At 52.1% G+C, this 10,780-nt stretch overlaps 4 protein-coding genes across 7 annotated transcripts in view; 2 read left to right on the forward strand and 2 right to left on the reverse strand.

Annotated features, from left to right (window-relative positions):
* PPTG_23230 (hypothetical protein) overlaps positions 1-5,008 on the reverse strand; it is a 6,731-nt gene extending 1,723 nt beyond the window's left edge. The window contains exons 1-5 of one of the 4 annotated variants that reach the window (XM_008909273.1): positions 4,432-5,008; positions 3,921-4,356; positions 3,684-3,855; positions 3,524-3,621; positions 64-3,449 (exon numbers count right to left, since the gene is read on the reverse strand). In XM_008909273.1, the coding sequence (XP_008907521.1) occupies positions 64-3,449; positions 3,524-3,621; positions 3,684-3,855; positions 3,921-4,356; positions 4,432-4,692 (4,353 nt within the window). In that variant the 5' untranslated portion in view covers positions 4,693-5,008. Of the gene's footprint in view, positions 1-63; positions 3,450-3,523; positions 3,622-3,683 lie in introns of all 4 variants that reach the window. The other 3 variants (XM_008909276.1, XM_008909274.1, XM_008909275.1) reach the window with 3 other exon arrangements.
* Positions 5,009-5,849: 841 nt separating this feature from the next.
* Positions 5,850-7,496, reverse strand: PPTG_23231 (hypothetical protein). The gene has a single exon (XM_008909277.1). It carries the CDS (start codon positions 7,417-7,419, stop codon positions 7,000-7,002), a length of 420 nt encoding a protein of 139 aa, XP_008907525.1. The 5' UTR covers positions 7,420-7,496; the 3' UTR covers positions 5,850-6,999.
* Positions 7,497-8,015: 519 nt separating this feature from the next.
* On the forward strand, positions 8,016-9,059 carry PPTG_13540 (hypothetical protein; the record flags this gene model as incomplete). The annotated part of the gene is made up of 1 exon (XM_008909278.1): positions 8,016-9,059. The coding sequence occupies one exon, from the start codon at positions 8,016-8,018 to the stop codon at positions 9,057-9,059; it is 1,044 nt and encodes a 347-aa protein (XP_008907526.1).
* A 449-nt stretch (positions 9,060-9,508) lies between these two features.
* On the forward strand, positions 9,509-10,031 carry PPTG_23232 (hypothetical protein). The gene has a single exon (XM_008909279.1). The coding sequence runs from the start codon at positions 9,556-9,558 to the stop codon at positions 9,862-9,864; it is 309 nt and encodes a 102-aa protein (XP_008907527.1). The 5' UTR covers positions 9,509-9,555; the 3' UTR covers positions 9,865-10,031.
* The last annotated feature ends 749 nt before the right edge of the window (positions 10,032-10,780 follow it).

Consider the following 10,780-nt stretch of genomic DNA (forward strand, 5'->3'; position numbering starts at 1 on the left):
CTCGGCCGGCGCTGGCTCAATTGTTTGGGGCTCCATCGTCTCGGGCTCCATCGTCTCGGGTACTGTCATTTCGAGCTCGATTGTCGCGGGTTCCGCCGTCTCGGGTACTGTCATTTCGAGCTCGATTGTCGTGGGTTCCGCCGTCTCGCCCGTCGGTACTGCTTCCGCGGTGGTCTCCGACGCAGCATCGGACACGGCCTGAACAGCCTGTTCCACCGCGTCCTGCACTTCCGCGGCGACAGTGGCCTTCTCAACTTCCGCCACCGCCGATTCCTCCTCGACGGCAGTCACCGTCTCCTTCGCCACTGCAGCGAGCGCTGCACACTCCACCGCACACACCAGGGCCTCGGCAACAGCAGCGACCTCTATCACGTCGGCGGCATCAGCTGCGTCCGCCGTCGCGGGCTCAATCGTCTCTGACTCGGCCGGCGCTCGCTCAATTGTTTGGGGCTCCATCGTCTCGGGCTCCATCGGCTCGGGTACTGTCATTTCGAGCTCGATTGTCGCGGGTTCCGCCGTCTCGGGTACTGTCATTCCGAGCTCGATTGTCGCGGGTTCCGCCGTCTCGCCCGTCGGTACTGCTTCCGCGGTGGTCTCCGACGCAGCATCGGACACGGCTTGAACAGCCTGTTCCACCGCGTCCTGCACTTCCGCGGCGACAGCGTCCTTCTCAACTTCCGCAACCGCGGCTTTGCCTTCTGTTGGCTCCTCTGGCTTTTTCGACTCGGTCGTGGTTACTCTTTTGGCAATAGATCCTTCGTCACCTGCCTTGTTCTCGAACAGGCTATTTACTGGGTTTACTAACTCATTCTCGCGTATGCTGCCAAACTCATCCACGGTCTTGTCATCGGCTTTTACTATCTCGTTCAATTTCGCGGCGAGCGTATTTTCTGGATCCATTTGCGAATCTAATCGAAGTGAAACCTTACCGATTGTCTCAGCCAACATGGCTTTGACGGAGAGAGCTACAGCATTAGACATGGCTACGGTCAAGTGCTCTTCACATTCATCACTATCCTCATCATTGTTGTCAGCAGAGGGAATCTCTGGGGATGATGGCGCCACTTTATCGGCATATTGATCGGGTTTACGACCAGCAGTATCATCTCCGGGTAGCACAGTGCACAGTTCTCCCATTGCTTCGACTTCAACCAGAGCAGCCGAAATCGCACGAGCTGCTATCAGTTGGCAGACATCACGACCACGCATCCAGTCCATCAATATCTTCGGGTCCTCTTGACTCTGGTTTGACAGCTCAACAAACTCAAACCCATCGGTATCTTCCTCTTTAGCGTATTTCTCGTTCACTGGAGCGTAATATAGTTTATCTTCACTGGGAATTCGTGGTTGTGCTGGATCAATCTCATCATGCTCACTCTTCCAGTCTTTTGGTTCAAACGCTGTGTGATCTTCTTCATATGTATCTTCTAGGGGCAAGGCGCTATAGCCCTTCAATGGTGACGCAAAGCCAATCTCCTCTATGATTGGGGTTTCATCCGTCGGTATCGATGTAGTATCATCAAAATTGTGATGTCTTGGCTCATCGTGTATCACATGGATGTTTTCGGGAATGACTTCATTCTCTTTTTCCTCCACATGCCCGAGCATTTCGGATGGCAACACCCCGATTGAGATCTCTTCTTGTATAGATTCTTCTTGAAAGGTGTCAGGCTCTTCCTTTTTCTTATAAGGTGAGTCCTCCATATCCGACAAGACGAACTTCTCTTTACTTATATCCCCCTCTTGTTCGCTCAAAGTCTTCGCTGGTGCTTTCTCGGGGCCAACATGAAGTGGCTTCAAGAACGGAATAGAAGGAGAACGCATAGTTGGGTCCAGCTTTGAAAGAAGCTTTCGCTCTCCACTTGGGGACACCACAGCAACTGTAGCCGGTGCTTTCTTCTCTTTCTTTTGCCCAACGCCTGATGCACGCGATTTCTTGTATCCAGAGGACGGCAGTTTTGGAGCATCAGACTTGGACACAGCAGCTTGTGGTCCATTCCGAGGATTTGGCGTCTTGATCACGTCACTTGCAGCAGTCGATCTCTCGGCACGAGCGTTAGGAGTCATTTCTGCAGATCCAAGTGGTGTCCGTCCAGTAGCATCACGTGCAACATGCGAGATCATGGCAAGACTCCGCTCATACATGGAGGATTCGGCGATTTGAATCATTTTGTGAAGTTTGTCGGAGAAACTCATGCGATTGAGCCCCGGAGATTTGGATCCAGTTTGTGCCAGTAATGACGATATCCGTGCTTCTTCTTTGAGTAGCTGTTGCGCAAACTCGCGCAGTTCGGCCATCGATTGATCCATATCTGTCAGGTCGGACGAGCTATTTGTTCTTGCAGGCGGCACAATTGCAATGGGAGCTTCAATGGTTCGTTCTTGAATTTTCGAATCATCTTCAATGACAATAGAAGTAGAGCTAGACGAGCCTTTCCTTCGACTACGTGGGGATCTGCGTGCACTCTTCGATGTCGGCGGCGAACCCCATTCTGATTTTTTCTTTCCTGGGTCTTGTATGCTGCGCCCTTGCTGCCTGGTAGGATCCGTCAGTTTAGTCACTACTACAGCAGTCTGTGGGCGCAGATTGCCCGTGCTCATGCTAGATTCCATATGCCACTCATCGTCTCCGCTCCCCCACTCTACTGAACTTGCAGGGGATATTTTAACGCGCTCGTTCACTAATGGAGTAAGACGCGCTGAATGCGGACGAGTCGGTGTCTTGGACACGATCGGTTGCTCCAGCGACTGGCTGCTTGAAAGTGGCGGAGGAATAACGAAGGTCACGCCCTCTGATCCAAAATAGTTGTTCTTCAACGGACTAAAGCGCCTTAGCGAGCTGTCCCGAGAGAAGCCCCTGTCCATAGTATCACCTGATCTCTGGGTCTTGGAGCCTAAAGGTGCATGACCATACGTTTTCATAAGCAGTCGATCACGCTGTTCATTACCGTTTTTCCGTCGCTTCATCTCTCCTGCTCGCTGAATATGCTCGTTTCGGCTACGTGGAGGAGGCAATCGTGACGCTTTCGGCGTCAAACTTCGGGTATCATCCTTAAGTTTGACTGGAGACGTGAAGAAAGACGAACCTGGCGCGTCCCCAAGAGCATTTGACATCTGCCCAAACGAACGCACGCTGCTCGGTACTGGTATCCCCGAAGAAGTGTTGGGACGGCTGCTAGGAGACTTAGGTCGACGACGACCAGTTGACTTTTGCCCCGACTCTCCTTTCCTGCTGGTTGATCGTGGCGAGGTGTCGCGGGTTCGACTACTCAGAGCTGCAGCCGCAGGGGAGCGCTCTCGCTTCGCTGCTGCCGCTGGTGTCGAACTCAACGGAGACGAATGCTCGTCTAGAATAAGGCGAGCCTTTTCATGGACACTTTTGGACGGTGAGTGACTCAGACTGGTTTCCGCGATCTCTCGCAGTGCGGCGGTGGAGAATCGGATAATACCTGCATGACGACACGGTGTAATGCTGAGAATCTAAGCCTAAGTGTAAGTTTAGGAAAAAGAGCACACTTTTCACCTTCGTCGACGGGATACTTTGCCATAACGACAGATATATCAGCAATGACACCAACTTCACGCAAACTTGCGGCCGCAGCTGAACTATTTGACGCAAGACTATACATTTTAACATGTTGAATTAGCTCTGGCCTTGGAATCCCCCACCGACAAGCACATACCACAACAAAAGACTGCAGAACGAACACGTCACTTTCTTATCTTCACGAGCCATGCTCTGTCGAGTCAGTGACACCGCTAGTTGAATTGGGGACTCGATCTTTCGCTGGCAATCAAGGGCGATCAGTGAGGCAACCGTTGACGGCCCGCCGTAGTCACATAATTCAGTCAAAACTGGCAAACAACATCGCAGAGTCACCAAAACGAAGACAAGTAGCTACGTCCGTTTAGCAGCGCACCTTCACACGCATAAATCTGGACTTGACGCGTCAGATTTGAGTACTCGCGATGGGTCTCGAGCGACGCGAGCATCAGTCCCAGAATGCTCGGATCGTTCAAGGCTAGCATCTCGTTCTTACTGACGCCACTGGTTTGTGTTAACACTGCAAGACATCCACATGCCGACGCCTGCAGGATGGCGTCCTCGGGGAAGCTCAGCAGCGCCTGAGCCACAGTAGGGATGATCCCATGCTGGACAAACAACTCGACGGACTCGACACTGAGATGGCACAACTTACGCATGAGAACACACCCATAACACAGAAGTACTGCATGAGACGAGTGCGTCTGGATCGTGTCGAGCAGACGCAGCTCGCCATTCTGCTCGTGGATGCACTCGGCTGTAATTTGTGGCGCGGATCGGATCACACGCAGCAGCAGTGACAACGAGTTTTTCTACAATACAAATACACTAATTAGTGAAAAACAAGTAGTATCACATTATTAAATAAACACTTGTATAATGCACACCACAGCCACTGCGTCCGATTCAATTGACGTGATCGCTTCTAGGATCTGTGTCACCTGCTTCTGCGTCTGAGCGACCGAGTCGCTCAAGTCTCGATGACGGCGAGAAGATGCTGCTGACGGCTTCTGCGCCGCTCGTGACGCCTGTGGAGACGACTGGCGGCCCTTTGTACTCTCAGCCGTCTGCGCTCTACGTTGTGTTGTCCCTCGCTGGTTCTCTGCTTTTGGGGCGGGGGCCTTTTCCTCTGACACACGATTCCGCATTGCTTACAATCGCTGTTGCTGGGGAGGCACTTTGGAGAATGGCTGACTCTTGGCAGACCCATGTGACGCTTGGATGCTAACCGTTAGTTGTGGTGGTTTCCCACGCCTCCATAATGACTAGCTTTTATCTCGACACCCTCCATCGACTGTGAATCTGCTACCAACTACATTCGGAGCGGGGCATGCTCCTCATCGTCGTTGGCGCACTGGTGTAGCATCACTGTCGTAGCACTACCCTAATGAGGGCCTTAAACACAGTCACACTAGGCATCGCCGCAGCGACTCACAGTGTGAGCTGTGCCTCGATTTCGTTTCCTGCAACTTATGTGTCGCACACAACATAGAATAAAAATGTTTTCCCGATACATGTACATCTTGGTTTCTCGGCGGGGTTGCTTATGGGATTCCCGCAGGCAAGTACGCGCGGCATAAGCGCAAATAGACATTCATTTTATTTTATAAGGTTGCGTTTTGTTCTGAACTACTTAAGCCCTCTAATGCGTATTTTCGCACCGAAACTGGAGTGGAAGACTGGTACACTGACACCAATTCAGGTTCGTTCTCTCCACCGCCAGGTTTCAATGCAACCATGTCCGAGCGGACGCGTTGGCTTTTGTTATATTGAATCCGGCCGGTGGCTGTTTTGAACTGGGGTTTGTCCAGCACTACGCAAACCATAGATCGGTTCGGACGCCGTGGTTGTATTGAAACCTGGCGGTGAAGCGAACGAGTCTGAAATGGTGTAGAAGAACATCGCCTTAAAAGAAATGTGGTGTTTCGAGTGTACCTGACTGTGAACTGTTCTGGATGCCATCCAGTGGGTGCCTTCCAAAACTATCCTAACGCTTTTTATCATACCTAACCGTAGTCATTAAACCAGTCATTAAAAACGCAGTGATAAAAACCGAAATCTTTGATGAGACCAAAAAGTGGTCTATCAAAAATCTCGTTTGATGAGCTATTGGGTGCCTTCCACAACCCTTCTAAAAAAAAGTTTTTGTCGAAGGGTCGTTCGTGATTAAACCGTGATAAAACTTTCGACAAAAAGCAGACAAGTTTGATCTAACCAAAGTTTGGTCAGATCAAAAATCGCATAAAAACCGTTTATCACACTTTTAATCGGACTCTTATTTGGCAACCACATAAAAAGTAAACTTGTTTTTACTATCGACACAGACTTCACCCTTAAGAGGAGACTTTTATTCAAATTGAAGTTGCGCGATCTTCTGCGGTCGCTGGGCGCGAAAATCGCGCGCGAACTCGCCACTTCATACGCATTTTTAAATTCACGCCGTCGACCTGAATCGGGTAGAAATTTCTACGGGCTGCTGACATGTGCGTCTGTGTCCTCGATTTCGAGTAGATCTGGTTGTACTAACCTTTACCTTTGTATATCCAGACACCCCGATGAAGAGATCAAGATCTCCTGTTGTTGAGCGCTGTCGTCATGAAGACAGCCTGCCATCGCCCGTCCCCAAGCGTCAGAAAACAGACTCTGGTGCGCTGGCGTCGTCGTTGGACGTCTTCGATCTCCGGACGCGCGCGTTGCAGCCACTAGGATCTGGTAAGATTCTCCTGTTGAGTCGAGTAGAGGCTTCACTAACTTGTGATAATGCTGCAGATGGCTCCTCAAGGACCGCAGAGAATTCGAGCGCTATACCCGCTTTAACGGCAGGGGGTAACACTTGGCCAGGACGCTCGATGCCGTGGCTACGATCGGGCCGCACCTTTGCCCACCGGCTCGTACCCGAATCCGCCACCATTCAAGCTCGCCCCCTGTCCGAGTTCGAGCTAACCACCCTTCCAGATGCCGACCAGACCGACGGGGCTGCCTCTAGTGGCGGGACCACGATCTCTGAAGCTTGGGACTCCTCTTCTCCTGCACGCTCCTTCTCCAGCACTCGGTCACTTTCGAGCACCGGAACGCTTATGGATCTTGAAGGCTACAATTCAGACGCCGTTACCGTAATCGTTACCCCGACGAAAGCGGGTGCAGCCACTCCTGCAAGCACGCCTCGCCCAGCCCCAGCATCGGCTGCTAGCTCTCCGGGTTTCGAGCTCCTTGTGGACACGTCTCTTCGTTCTGCGCGTGACGAATGGCAGCCGGAGCGGTGGCCTCTGGAGGTGATGTTCCTCACTTCTCAGTACAACCCGCAAGACTTGAAGTTTCCGCCTGTCAGCTCGGGCATCAACGGAGGAGAGGGCTGCGGATGCGAGGATCGGTGTCTAGCGTCTACTTGCGTCAACGCCCAGTCTAACCGGTTCTGCAACGCCGTGAATTGCCCCTTCATGGGCGTGTGCGGTAACTCACTCCGCGAGAGTTCTGTCCTGGCGATCTGCCGCAACGTGCGCACCGGGATGCGGGGCGTTGTAGCAGTTGGAGCCATACCTGCAGGGGAGGTGATAGGAGAATACTTCGGACGTCTCCAACACTTTGGCGCCCCACGCAAGAACGGACCTGCGAACGACGGGTATCGCCTGGGGTTGAAGACCAAGACGACCGGTAACAAGTACGTGGGTATTGACGCCCTCCATGCGGGTGGAAAACTGCGGCTCCTGAACCATTCCTGCAACCCCTGTGCGCGTTTTCATGAGGTCCGGACCGGGAAGGAGCTGACTGTCGTGGCAGTGACCATCCGAGACGTCTTTCCGGGGGAGGAAGTGACGGTGAGCTACGGAAGCCACCTTTGGTTCGTTTGTCGTTGTGGGTGGTGGGGGTGCCAGCATCGAGATTTACAGGGCGTTAGGTCCGAGGAGGACTGCGTGTGCTAAGAGGAGGTTCGGCCCGTGCTGATCGAACCGAGTGGCAGAGAATGTGGTGTTGAAGCTTGCTTGATTCATTGTGAATATAGTGTAGCGTCGAATGAGGTTTTTTTTTAATACTTTTGCATTTCGGTATTCCATCCGTTTTAAAGTTTTTAGCTAGCGATCTTCTTCCGACAGCTTTCATTTTCTAATTCGCTCCTTTGGAGAGAAGAATCAGCGAGAGAATGTCAAAGGTGCAGTATGTTCGGTTCTACGTAAGTGCTGTCCTACGGTAGAGCTCACGTTGACGTTATGACCTACAACAGAGAGGGCGCCGCAGCGGATACAAAAACTTCTCGCTGCCGGAGCAATTCCTTCTTTGTGAGATCCTGGAGGACATCCGACCACTAGGTAAGGACATGTGGGAGCGCGCAGCCGAGCAGTACAATTACCGACGCCCAAGGGGGACGTGCGAGCGAGATTATGAGTCTTTGAGGCGCAAGTTCAGGAATCTGGTAGGAAAGAACAAGCCAACGGGGATCAACGGGGAGATTCCTGAGTCGAAGAGGCCGATCGCCATGGCCCAGGAGATCCACGCACTTATCGAGGCAGACGCCGGTTCAAATGAGACCCTGGACGGTCTCGACGATGGGGAACAAGACAGTGACCTTCTTCGCCATGTGGATTCTCTACAGGGTAGAAGTCCGAGCGCGCGTCGTTCGCTGAACGAAGGAGAGGATCTCCTGACTGCCGAAGACAGATCACACCAAGCCACTGGGGGTGATACAGCCTCTCACCTGGAGTCTAATGCGAACCGTCATGGAAGTACTGGAGGTGAGACTGTAAGCGATGGAGCTTCCGTTGCTACAGGGCTCAGATCCGAGACCGCAGCCGAGCCCGGCGCCCAAAGTCTCGTGGAGGAAGAACCCACAGCTCTAGGAACGATCGCCACCCGCGAAGGCAGCGTCTCTGTGGTGTTTAGCCAGGATCTCGAGGGGTGGGACTCCGATGGTGGAGAGGAGAAGGCGGAGGAAGGGTGTCAAATCGAAGGTCCCGAAGTCGGAGGTCCATCGAGAGGAAGGTCTTGCTATTCACCAGTTCCAGAGGCTCTAGATGGTTGCGACGGCGATGGAACCCGCCGGGAGACGAACTCCAGCCAAGAATTGACTACAGTTCTGCCGTCGAGAGAGCGCAATGGGTCCGTGTCTGCTGACAGTGAAGGTCGGCGTTCAGACTTGTCCGCGGATCGACGAACGTTTCGTCGCAACCCACTTAACGCGACTTACGACAACAATGAACGCGAGAAACACAGAGGACTCTCGCCCGCATCCAACAGACTGGGAGGCCAAGACCTGCGAATACTCCGGGACAACTTCCACGAGATGGGCGGGAGGAGCGTAGGATCAAAGCACAAGCGGACGGCGTCAGATCCGACCCCGCCTGCGACCTTTGTGGCGGCAAAGCGAAACAACGCCAAGAAGCGTATGGACGATCTGGGGAAACAGGTTGCGACCCACGAGGACCACTTGGCATGCGCTCAAGACATGTCCACCCTCATGATCATCTTCCGAGAAGACGCCAACAGAAGAGAAGATGCCGAAGAGAGGAGACGCCGCCAATAACGAGAAGAAAGAGCTGCTACGGAGAAGAAAGAGCGAGAGGAGCGAGATCAGCTTCGTCGAGAGAAAGCCAAAGCCGCGGAAGCGCTCCAAGACCGAAGAGCGCAGGAGCTCGCGGAAAACAGGCGCCAGTTTGATGAACGCATGAAACTAGACAGAGAGGAGGCCCGAGAACGTCACCAACAAATGATGCTCGTCCTCGCGGCTCTGATACCGAAGAACCAAACAAAAGATGACGACAATTAGCGCATTTACATTTTGCTAGTCCTTCGTCTAACTCTGCGTCTCTACGTCGTAAGCCGCATCCTCCTGGTCATGAAAAAAAACTGTTCTGATCTCGCTAATGCCAACGGTGCGAACCCTATAGTTCGCTCAACGAAATAGATTCTCAAGGCGAACGCGACGCGTGTCCTTATCGTAAGGAAGGGCCAAGTGGAGGCAGTGATAGACCTTGTCTATCGATCCCATTCACCACTCAGCAGATTGCCTAATAGATGTAATGGCCGCAGAAAGAGAGGTCGCCACCCGCCGCACAGAAGGAACCAATCTCCCAAGATCGCCCTTCTTCAAAGGGGTTAGAATTCGCCCCGTCATTTCCCCAGCGCAGGGGAATGCGCTGTCGGCGACGATCCCATACCGCGCGTCTGGATTGAGAGTAGGATCCGCTAGTTTTCTGCGTAAAGCCAAACTCGTGTCACCGTCGTTCCAGCTTCCGGGACAATTGTGTTTGGCCCAGACGATCAACCCGTCGGCCGAGAAACACAGGGTCCCGGTCACGAAGACGCTGTGTAACCAGCCGTTATACTGAGCGTTCTGGAGCTCGCGTTCCGAGGGGGCTTGAACCTGCACATATACGATTTGAAGAGAGAGAGTTAGTATTTAGGAAGAAAGGTTTACCAGTTGTGTGCTCACTCTATAGTTCTTTCCATCTAGGAAACCCCACGTGAAGCGGAGCAATGGCTGCTTCATCCACACCAACTGTGCGAGAGCTCGTTGTCTAGCGAGCGACGGCCACGAAATCCGCGATAGAGAATACTCTTTTAAGGTTATACTCAGTGCCTTCTCGGCACCAGTTATAGCTCTCGATACGGTTGCTGGAGGAGCCCCAAATTGCAGACAGAGCTGATTATTCCGCATACTTCCTACGTAGAAGCATAATAGGAGACCCAGCACTTGATGATGATGTTTCAATCTCGGAGGTCTCCCCCCTTTACTGCTATAGCCTGAAATGCGATACCTAGGCGTGAACTGATCTAGCAGCATACAAAAAGAGGATCTACACGTATTTTACAAATTATAATTGCCAAATTTTCAAATGTAAACGTCTCGTACCTTGTAAAACTTGTTAGCGACAAGAAGTTGGTGTCCGAGCCCTTGGTCCAAGTCTCCATCCAGGGCGAATCCTCTGGCCTCTTTACTTTAGGGTACGTTATGAGCCTTTAGTGAAAACAAAAGACATTTTAATTGGTTGCCAGATGAGGGGTGTAATAAAAGACAATTAAAGCTCACCAAACGAGATTTTTGATGAGACGACTTTTTGGTCTCACCAAAATTCTCGTTTTATCACGAGTCGTTTTATCACCCTTTAATCCACCCTAACCCTGATGCTTACCGTTTTATGTGGGTTTTGGAAGGCACCCATTACCACGCCCCCTTATTTAGTAACGTATTAAAATTAATATAGATTTCACTAAGTTATCAAACAGCACCCTTATGTTAGGATT

This window comes from Phytophthora parasitica (genome assembly GCF_000247585.1).
Source record: "Phytophthora parasitica INRA-310 unplaced genomic scaffold supercont2.33, whole genome shotgun sequence".
Taxonomy (NCBI): Eukaryota; Oomycota; class Peronosporomycetes; order Peronosporales; family Peronosporaceae; genus Phytophthora; species Phytophthora nicotianae.